The following is an 11658-nucleotide window of genomic DNA, read 5'->3' on the forward strand; positions in this document are numbered from 1 at the left end:
GGGATTGCTGTTCTCTAGAGCTGAGCTCTTCTGCTAAAGTTCCCAGTGCACATCAGTGCAGCCAGAATGAAGCATCTTTGTTAGCAGCTATGTGGCTGAAAAATAACTAGGATGGAAAGCATATCTAGTGCCCAGATCTTGGGTCCAATAAAAGGAATTAGGACTCCTTGGGGAAATGACTGAGTCTAGGACTGGGGCAGTAAATACACAGGGTGAGCTTGGAGCATCTTGAGCCACAAAAAAGCGAAGTGCTGAAACGAAAAATCACAATGATTGGGAGTATGCCAAAGGGACAGAAGAGCCAGCTGAAGGAGCTCCCAGAGACCTAAGTTGGAACAGTTTGAGCAACAAAATAAAGTAGTATTGGATTATAAACCAAACTATAAATATTCATGAGTCCATACTGATACAAATGAATGACTGAATAAATAAATACATATATTGGAGAGAATAGACAAATCCCCCAGGCAGAAAAATTTCAAATAATGTATGTAGATACTCCTCACTCCTTAAGTATGGGTTTGCATAGTGACTTCCTTCCAAAGAGTTTAGTATGGAAAGGGGGAAAAGTGACTTTAACTTTTAGTTCACTGAGAAACCTGACAAACACTAGCCTGGTGATCAAGATTATCATCATTGATAATGAGCCACGTTGATAGCATTACTCTTGATATGATGTGATGAGAATGACACTTTGCCTTTGTGGTCGTCCTCCCCAAAACCCGTAACCCCAGTCTAATCATGAGAAAAACTTCAGACAAATCCCAGTTGAGAGAGGAATCCCAATTGAGGAAAATACCTGACCAATACTCCTCAAAACTGTCAAGGTCATCAAAGACAAGGAAGTCTGAGGAACTCTCACAGCCAAAAAAGAGCATGACTATTAAATGTAATGTGGTATCCTGAATGAGATCCTGCACCAGAAAGAGAACATTTGGTAAAACTAGGGAAATCTGAATAAAGTGTGGACTTTAGTTAATATAAATAGAATGGTTTCAATTGCTCCAAAGGGATCTTAGAATATCTTACCTTGCATAGTTGAAAGAATTCTGGCTTGGGTGTCATAAAACCTGGCATGTAGGCCTCTGCCATTTGGTAGCAGTATAACCATTAAGCAAAGTGTCATTCTGGACTTTATTGTCCCTTTTCTATAAAATTGGACTAGTATAAATTGATGTTATACTTCCTTCACAGTATTATTAGATCCAAATGAACAATGAATATAAAATGCTTTGGAAGGCATATAAAGTTCTAGACAGAATGAGATGGTTTTAGTTAGTTCTTCTCATTATGAAATCAAAACTTAAGGGTCAGGCATTAAAACAGAAATTTTTCCTATTCATATCTCAGACATTTTGAACTGAGTGAGCAAAGTTGTTGACATCAGGGAAAAGCTTTGTTTTGTAACAGGAATAATGATAATAGCTGAGGTTTATTGAGTACTTACTATGTGTCAAGGCCTTTTTAAGCAGTTGTTTAATCCTCATTAACAATTCCATGAGGGTAGGTACTATTGTTATCCCAGTTTTAGAGCCAGAGAAACTGAGGCACAAAGAAGTTAAGTAACTTAGTCCAGGTTACGTAGTTAGTACAGTGATGCCCTCAGTAATAGTGTTCAGTACACATGAAGTATCAGAGTCTAGCAAGGTTAGGAAGAGGTTGAGGATATCAGTGACAGCACTCTGAGGAATCTAGGCATGTCAGACCAAGATTTATTATTCAGAAAAGTTAAGGCAGCTGTTCCTTAAGCATCAGTTGTTTTATTCCTGGAAAATGCTTTCCACTTTCTGCAAATCTATATCTGACCTGCTGAGGAAATCGTTTGGTGAAATGAATCCAGAAAGCAGAGAAAATGTTTCATTACTTTAAATAGCAGCACTAAGCCCATTATAGCTTCTGAATTGTCCCTTCATGGAGTTTGCTAATGCTTCCAACTTAGTCATTTGGAGCTCAAGAGAATGATTTTATATGCCCCTCCTGATATCCTCATCTCTTGCAGAATGTGTAATTATCTGTTTTAGACAATATATTACAAAAATTTTAAACATAAGATCCTATCCATATATTTCATTATTATTAAACCAGCATTGTACTGTGTTTTGCGATACTTTATCATCTTCTAGAATTCTTTTATGGATCTAATAGAATAAAGACCTCTTGAACTCAGTTCTACTGCATCTATATTTCTCTGTTTAAGTAAAGGGGAACCAGGCAAAGGCATTGGTCTTCTTTGCTTCCCTTTCTGAGATACAAGAAGAAATCACCTGTAGGTGTAGTGGGGAACGTGAACTTGTCCTAGCACCTCATTCTTTCTCTACCTGCTCCATGATGTACAGGTCTGGGGTCGACCTGGTTAGGCTCTTGGAGTTCAAAGCTCAGCCTGTTTGCTGTTGTGTTGTTTTAGCTAGCTCTGTCTTCCTCAAATGATCTTGGGTTCTCCCAGTACTAATTAATTGACATATGATATAGTCTAGGAAGAGCCAGATATGGTTTGTTACTTGTAAGTCATCAGTAAGAAGTATACATTCACTGTTCTTTATTTCAGTGTAACAATCCTTTCGGTTTCATTCTTCTGTTTCCTGAGCAAAGCTAAGTTACTTGACTGAATTTGAGGCTCTTAGTTTTAAAATGTATGTTTCTTGACTGTAGTACAAGTCTCTATTGTGAGATATGCTATGGTTGGGTAGAAAGGAAATCAAGAGACCTGGGTCTGAAATTAGCTTTGCCACCTTCTCATGGTGGGACATTGGGCAAGTCATTCTATCAGTACCTTGTTTTCTTCAATGGAAAAACAGACGTAATCATGCCTCCTTCACGGAGTTTTAAAATCAAATGATATAATGTAAGTGAAAGTGTCATTAGGTCATACAGTGCTGTGGACAGGCAGCTGTCAGCGGTCTTAATGCAGAAACTCTGAGACAGAAGGAAGCACTATTGTGTTGTGGTTAATAGTAGAAGCTTTGGAGTCAGACTGACCTGGGTTTAACTTTCAACTCTGCCCCTCACTAGCCCTTTGTCCCTGAAAAGTGTCTTGCTCAATTACCTTCTCTTTAAATAGAGATGAAAATTCCTCAGGGTCAGTATGAGGATTAAATAACCTAGCATATAGAGAGTACTTAATGCAGTGTGGGCGTATAGTATATGGTAATTTGGATGATGGTTGTGATGGTGATTATAAGAAATCACCAGATTTGAAATCACCAATAAGGGTTTGGCTCAGTGTTCCTTGAACTAAGGAGGTGCAACGGTGGGAACATAGTCATGGAAATAATCATCAGTTTCAGTCTTGTATGTATCTTGGCCCCCTAAATCACTTATTCCAAGCCATATTTTTTGTAAGAGCCCTCAGAGGAATGATTCCTTCTGTCCCTCCTCTAAATCGAGTAGCATTATCTCAGCACTTCTGGGAAAGCTTGTTTATGGGACTTCTTACTTCCTGAGTGCCCCTAGGGAAATTTGATTAAAAGATTATGTTTATCTAGGAAAGTAGGTGATTATATTAAGCTTTGCCGTGTCTGTTTATGACCATAAGCTGATATTTCTGAGGATGTAAAGGGGACCAACAAGATGAGGAATAAAGAAAAGGAAACAATTTCTCATTTCTGAAGCAAACAGCATTTCCCTGACCAAGTGACGAGCCCTCTTCCTAGCATTAAGGCCCTTTCTGACTCTCTCTGCAGAGTCACTTATACTGTAATTCCCATTCCTTTGGGAGTCTCTAAATAATTCTCTCAACTTGAGCCTCATGGGGAAGACCCAACACATTGTTCTGGCATATCAGGCCCTAAGTTGCCTGTGCCATAATACCAGCATCCAGGATAGCTGGCACTGCTGTTAGACATCATAACAGGCAATAGCACTGTAAAGATGATGAACAAATCATGCTAGCATCCCACATGAATTCTGATTTTATTTCTTCAGGGAAGCAGTTTGTCTCTGCAGTTATTGCTCTAAAATCAATGCTTGGTCCTGCCCACAAACCCATACCCCAGCTCTTGGCTCTGACAGTAGGAATTTTGAAGGGCTTGAGTTCTCAAGAGTCAAATTAAGGATGGCCTTAATTTAGCAGAAAGTCTGCAGAAGGATGCCAGGGGATTCCCACTATACCACTCAGGTTACCGTTTTGAAATAAAGCACCGTTGATGACATAGCTTTAATAGAAGGTCAGACAGTAGGGACCCTTAACCTGTATTCCACATTTACTTCTCAAATGATGCAAGTGCTTGGAAAACAGTTACGGGGAACATCCCTCAGCATTTCCCCCTCAGCATTGGGGTTCTCAAGCTGTGTGTCCAGTTTGGAGAACTGTCCCTTCAGGGCTTCAATGAAGAGAAGTAAAATATTCCATCTAGTGATCAAAGAAGGAAGGGCAAAATGAGAAGTTTCCAGGAAGAGGTTTGTGGGACAAAGTGAGAGGGCAGTGGCCTGTCAGCTGGTGTCTTTTCTAGAGCATGATAGGACCTTGTCTTGGTGGTGCTTTTGAGTACGCCTGTACTAGGTGAGGATTCTGGGGCACCGTCCTTCAAAGCCATTCGGCAGAACTCTGTTCTCACAGAGAACAGCTATCGTGTTGGCGGGTTATAAACAGTCTGACTGTCTGAAGGGAGGCCCTCTCACATCCCCACCCTCATGGAAAAAGTGAAACCAGTCATTCATGCCTAAACTTGTCTGTCTTGTTCCTGCATTTGTGAATTTGTGAGTGTGAGAAAGACAAGGGTGGAATGTGAACTTTATAAAAGAGGGAGAGTCATTCTAACAAAGGATCCAAAACAGCCGTTACTCCACAAGGTGATCAGGAAATGGGTAAAGTACTCTTTGTGTTCCCATTAACTGTACCCTCCATGCCCTTGCTGTCATTAAAGTGGACCAAATTCAGCTTCTCAAGATGCAGGTAACATTTAGTCAGCCCAGTACCCACAGTGAGAGTGACATCTTCCTGACTGGAATCCTCTAACTAACTTCCCAGTGCTTCCTCCACTTTTCTTCCCCTTTCTTCTCGTTATCACTTCCTTTCCCCAGTTCTGAAGAACAGCCATAAAGTAATAATACAATTCACATTTCCCAAAACTCCGCCTGCCACCCAGACCTTGACCTGAGCCTGCTTTCCAGACAGTAATTGGAGTGTCCCCTCGATCAGAGCCGCCCTCTCCTCAGCCTTTGTGTGCTGCCAGCCCCTCAGTCCCACCTGCAGTTTTATGCCATTCCTCCCACCTCGGTCAGGGAAGAGACACAGAGAGTCTGGCCGTTTCCACACCCGCCCTTTATTGGACTCAGCCAGCAGGCTGGCTCCGGACCCTCACACTTCTCAGACACCTCCCATACAGATTTAGGAAGGTGCCATCATTCTGTGAAAGCTCAGAGCCCACCCGTCTTGGAGCCCCAGGTTGAATCACCAACCAGAAGTTTGGGGGGAAGGAAAGGAAACAGGCAGACCAGAAAGGCAAGGCTCTTCAATGAAGGGAACTGATCTGAAGGGAAAGCCTGGGCCCAGCAGAGTCTCCTGAGGGCACACTGAATGCTCAGGAAAGACACTCAGGGGCAGGAGGAAGTAGGAGATCTGCTGGTGTTTATATGGCAACTTTGAGGAGGCGCTTGATGTCGGGCTCGATGTTGATGGTTGGGAAGGTGCGGCTGTAGCGCCGAAAGGGCTCCCCCTCTGGCCCGATGAGGAACTTCTCAAAGTTCCAAGACACGTCTGAGCGGTGCACAGGGCTCCAAATGATGAACTTGGGATCGGTCATGAGGGAAAACGGGTCGTCGTGAGGGTAGGGGAGCTTATCCTTCAGGTAGGTGAAGACAGGATGCTCATTCTGACCATTCACATCACACTTTTGGATAAGGGTAAAGGTGGGCTGGAATCCACCCCCAGGGCGGACGTACTTGAGGCTGTTCAGGATCTCCTCATTCTGACAGTTCTCCTGGGGGAGGAAAGAGACAAAGAGCTTGGGAAACGCAAGAGATGAAGGATCTACAAAGTCACCCTCCTGTACTCCCCAGGATCATTCTTTCTATTATGCATATCCGCCCCGCGCCCACCCCCACCCCCAGCTTCCTTCTCTTTCCTTCTTCATTCGCTTTGCCCTACTCTTGACTCGGAGTTTTCCCTCTCACAGCTATTGTCTGATGGTTTGCTAGGCGATTTCTGAAAGTTCTCACAGACTCTAGCTTGGCTGTTCTTGTACTGAAAGATTTAGCACTTTTGAGCTGTCACTTCTCTCCCCGATCTACCCTAAGCAATGCTTAGGGTATCTGTCTGAAGCTTCAAGGAACCTTGAGTTCTGGGCAGTAGAAAGAAAGGGAAAGGAGGCTCAGGTCATACTGCCTAGAACCCTCCTTCCACTTACGCACCCACACATACATGCCTACACACACACACACACACACACCCTGCCACCACCTTCCCTTTCTTTTTGCCCTGGTCTTGCCTTACGCACCCACACATACATGCCTACACACACACACACACACACACACACACACACACACACACACACACACACACACACACACCCTGCCACCACCTTCCCTTTCTTTTTGCCCTGGTCTTGCCTTACGCACCCACACATACATGCCTACACACACACACACACACACACACACACACACACACACACACACACACACACACACACCCTGCCACCACCTTCCCTTTCCTTTTGCCCTGGTCTTGCCTTACGCACCCACACATACATGCCTACACACACACACACACACACACACACACACACACACACACACACACACACACACACACACACACACCCTGCCACCACCTTCCCTTTCCTTTTGCCCTGGTCTTGCCTGTCTTTCTTCTAATTACCTCTGAGTGTTGAATCTAGCCTTGGCCTCTGCCCTCCTCAGCTCCTCAAACTAAAGGTGAAATTGAGGTCTAGAAGAATGGGATTTATAGCTTCTTCCTTTCATCTTGTCCTAGATCTGCAGTACAAGTAGGAGGAAGCTTTGATGAAGGAAAACCCCATCCAAGGAAGACTAGTTTTCAGGTGCCATAAAGGCAAAGTAGGTTAGAGACAACAATGAACGTACTGTAAATGGAATTACTTCGTGACCAACAGGCATGAATTAAATAGGATTGAAGGTTTAGTGTTCTGGAATAGGCCAGGGGAAGGGGAAGTTAAGGAAATAAGTGCTTAAGGACCAAAAGTTGTGAATGTGTAATTATCGTTCCTTTCACTTAGCTTCCTGCACCTCACGCTCACTTGCTGTACTCAGCTAGGATGCTTTAGATCTCAACCTGTTGCCTGTCTTTCCTCCCCGCTGCCAGCACTGTCCTATCCCCACTTAGCATTCCCCACCCCTGACAGCCCGCAAAGACCCATGGAAACCCTTATTTTCCACCCCCATCCGCCAAGTCTAAGAGTCATATATCTCCCTCAGGGGAAGAAGTTCGTGCCTCTGACCTACTAGAACCAATTAGTACAGTCAGTTCCAGGCCATCATGACATCTTGAGCCCAGAGTTGATGGCTATTAGACATCTCCTAATGCAAAAGGCCTGCTGGCTACTGGTAGGTTACAGATTCCCTCCAGCAACTGGCTGGCCTGAAGTGATGGAAGGAGGCATCTCTAGGGCCAGAGAGACACCTCTGAAGAGGTTTTACCCTTTCTGTCTCTCTTGCCCTGGCCAAGCCTAGAAACAGAACTGAGGCAGGGAAGGAACAGTGAGAGCACTCATGGTTTGGGCTCAGGTTTGTCACAGCCAATGACATTTCAGCCTTCCTGCCTATATCTCTGATAATCTCTTCCTTGCCTTCATGCCACTGTGAACTGAACCCAAGGGATTATAATTGGAGGACATTCTGCCTGCTTGTGCTATTAAAATCCTAAGTGAAAATATAAGAATCCCTAAAAGATAACTTGAGGTGTGCGGGCTGAAGATCTATAACAACTTGACCCATTAATCAGGGACAGAGAGGTACGTGTGATGCCCAGAGGAGACACATACACTTTGCAAACCCTTTTGCCTTCCCCCAAATTCACTCTCCACTTGGCTGATATTAAACAAACAAACAAAACCTTTCAATCTAAATAGTAAAGTTGCTTGCATTTGCATATTACTCTATACTTTTCAAGTTACTTTTGTAGCTCTTATCCCCACAACCTCGTAATAATCCTATCAGATAAGTGGTATTATCCCTAGTTTATAGAAGAGGAAACCAAAACAGAAAAATTGAGTGACTCTTCCTGGGGCACAGAGGTATTAGATAGCAGAATCAAATCTAGTGAAAATGAAGGTCTCCTGAGTCAGTTCAATCCTAGTTTGATTCTTGATCTTCTATTTCCTCCAGTCATTCATTCAACAAACATTTAATGAGTGCCTTCTATACCCAGGCACTGAGGACACAATGGAGAGAAAAACAGACCTGGTACCAGCCCTCATGGAGTGTAGTGGGAAGACAAGAAACCATAAAAATCCATACGTTTGGTGTTCTATCACAGACAGAATCATACTGACTTCCCCCTGGTACTCGCATGCACCTAAAGACCTAGATTAACAAAACATACCCCATGATTCAAGACACTCCAACACACAGAGTCGTCCTCCCCCTCTCTTTAGCCCACTGGAGCTGCAGCAATCCAACTCCTTGGGTACAATACCAGGGACGTCTCACCTGATGTCCAAATTGGTTGCAAGGGAAGCCAAGAACCACCAGGCGTCTGGGAAAGCGGCATTGCAGCTCGTTGAGTTGGGTGAAGTCCCGGGTGGTTGTGCCTCAGAGCGAGGCCACGTTCTCAATCAGCACTGCCCTGCCTCGGAATGTATTGAAATCTACCTTCTCCCCATCCAGGCTGATAGCACTGAGGTCGTAGAAGGACTTGGCAATGTAAGCCATGGTGGGAGTGCAGAGTGGGCGGCAGAGCAGTGTGAGCCCACTTAAGGGTCTATTAAAGGGGCGGGGAGGAAGGAGGAGCCAGGAAGGATATCACAATGGGACTTTGAGCAGCCCCAGGATGACTTAGCAAAAACAGTCACCTACCTGTAAGTGCTATTTGAACAAGAAGGTCGCTCCTATTTACAGACTCTGAACAAAGCCACCTCCCTGCTCCACCCTGTTGGCAACCTAGGAAGGGCCGATGTGATATCTCTGAGCAGACATGAATAATTCACTGCTTGCAGGAAACCAGAGCCCCAAAGGTTGGACGGGGAGGAAAAAAGGCAGGGAGGGATGCAAGATTGACTCCTACTTGCCCCAGCAAATTGTTTTCACTTGGCACAGACAGTTATTGAGTGCCTGCTGAGTGCCGAGCTCTGAATTGTGCAATTGAGAGGTCAGGGTCTGCCGAGGGCTGAAGGATGAGGAAGAGGATTGGGCGCATGTCCCCTTGACTCAGACTACAACTAAAATATACATGTTACTGTTCACATTTCTCTCTTTGGCTGTTACTTTCCACAAGCACAAAATCAAAGGGACCGTTAGGAGGACGGTGTGTGGTTTTCTAAAATAATGGCTTTCAGTGCCTCAGCTTGCACCAGTCTGAAGAGGGGAAGCTGTGTTTGTCTTGAAAAGTCTCTCAGTGGGTGATGGTACTTGTCCTGGAGAGCACATCTGCCCTTGCCCCTGTGTTGTACCATCTCCTCTAATACCCCACCCCCCACCTCCACAGGGTCATGAGGATGCAGTTGGTTGTGGCTGGGATAACAGAGAGGAGTCACAGAGCAGGTGGGTAAACTCAGAGGGGATGGATGCCCCTACCTCTTATCAGACAAAGACTCAGTCCCAAAGACTTCTCAGAGGGGCTTGTGCTGGTCATTCCCCACAGAAGGAAGTGTGCAGGGAGTCAAAGCTGCTATGGTTCTAGACCCAGCTAGGCCACTCACGATGTTTTCAACACCAGCATGCAATGTGTTGCAGGACATCTGGGGACCTGCTAAGAGCTATCATGGGAGCACAGCACTGGAAGCCCACAGAAACTAAAAAGACCTAATGCTTCACTTCATTCTTCCAAACACCCACCAATGCAAGAAATCAGGGGGGTTTTCTTTGTTTTTTTGTTTTTTGTTTTTAATGCCTGGATTTCTCCATCATTAAAGCTGGCTATTAGGCTTTACCTAGCTTTGGGATTTTAGAGCGAAATTTCAATAACAATGCAGTTGTTTACTAGAGAGGTTTTCACAGGTATGTGTCCATTGGGAACTGTCTCCTAGAACAAAGAATAAGCCAGGTTGGGGAGCAGCTGGTCTTGAGAATCTGATTTGTTGAGAAGATGGAGGAAGTACTTTCCAGGAAGTACCCAGGTTTTCTGTTCTGTAGCCTGTTCATGGCTGTTTATAGCAACACGGGAATCCATACATCTTAACTGGCTGTTCCCTACAAGAAAGCCTCCATTACCTAAGTGGGAATGGAATCTTTTGCCACTAGAAGAGGTGGCAGGAAACGCAGAGAGAAGTGTGTCCCCTGCTGAGGCTGGGTGGAGTTGCTAGAAAAAGCAAATAAACGCCTCCTAAGCCACTGAGTCAAGAACTTGGCCTTGATAATGGGCTAAACTCTTAACATGAACTTGCCAGATTGACCTGCATGCCTACCACTTCCCTAGTACTCTCTGGGCTTCCAGATGCCTCTTACTGGCTGCCCTTCTGGGACCCCTCTCCAGGAAGACCGTGGAAGTTCCTGAACTGAGGAGTGGAGGTGCCGTCTTCCTTAGGTACACGACATCCCTTTTCTCCAGGGGCAACATAGGACACCTTGAGTCACCCAGCTTCTCACCTTTCACGATTGAATACAATTGATGAAGCTCTCCTAAAATACCTCTTTGTTTCCAGCTTTACCTCAAACTGGCCTACTTTCCAGAAGCTTGTAACTTTGTACACGCACTAACATGGCTTTCCACAGGGACAGTAGATGTTCTGGAAACTTCACTGGCTTAGTAGCCAGAAAGCCTAGGTCAATGGTTCTCAATTCTGGCTGCAAATGAGAATTGCATGTAGAGATTTTTCTAAATAGAGATGCCAAGCTTTCCCCTCTGGAGATTTCAATTCTGGTTGTTCCTTTTAAGCCTTGACTCTGCCACTGTTCCTTGGGGCCCCTAGGCACCTGTTTCCTTATCTGTCGAACTTGGATAAAGATAATCACCTTCCTTATCTCACACAGCCCTGATTGTCTGATTGTTCCCATAAAGGAGATAAAGCATTACAAGTTCTCTGTAAATTGGAAAATGCAGGTTAAGATCTTAGGCTACCGTTGCCCTGCCTTGTTTTACTCCTTCCTTCTTCATTTTATCTTTACCTCCAAACATTCTCTGCCTCTTCCACCAACTCCGGACCCCAGAGTATAGTATTCAACAGTCCCCAGACCCCAAGATTCTAGACTGCCTTGTTCCCTTGGGGTATCCAAGCACAGGGCTAGGATGAACTTCTGAAAGATTACTTAATCCCACCTCATGCCGTCAGGAAGACCTGTTTCTGTTACATTCCAAGCAGATGAGAACCTTCTTGGTTTTAAAGACACCCTCAGACAAAGATATTCAGCATCTCCCCAATGACTCTACTCAATCTTATTTCCGCAATGGGAGCCCACTGCCGAGCAATGGGGGCTTTGCTTGGGGCTCCCCTGCAGGTGGCATTAGGAGAGGCACCAAACGGAAGACGTTTGCTGTTTCCATTGTCATTCTTCTGCTGTTGCTTTAGGATTCTGTAACCTCTT

At 44.8% G+C, this 11658-nt stretch overlaps 1 protein-coding gene across 1 annotated transcript; it reads right to left on the reverse strand.

Moving 5' to 3' along the window:
* Positions 1-5431: 5431 nt before the first annotated feature.
* GPX2 (glutathione peroxidase 2) lies at positions 5432-8850 on the reverse strand. Its single transcript, XM_061182667.1, has 2 exons — positions 8629-8850; positions 5432-5918 (listed from the first exon to the last, which is right to left on the reverse strand). Exons 1-2 carry the CDS (start codon positions 8848-8850, stop codon positions 5568-5570), a joined length of 573 nt encoding a protein of 190 aa, XP_061038650.1. The 3' UTR covers positions 5432-5567.
* Between the last annotated feature and the right edge of the window lie 2808 nt (positions 8851-11658).

Source organism: Eubalaena glacialis, chromosome 2 (assembly GCF_028564815.1).
Source record: "Eubalaena glacialis isolate mEubGla1 chromosome 2, mEubGla1.1.hap2.+ XY, whole genome shotgun sequence".
Taxonomy (NCBI): Eukaryota; Metazoa; Chordata; class Mammalia; order Artiodactyla; family Balaenidae; genus Eubalaena; species Eubalaena glacialis.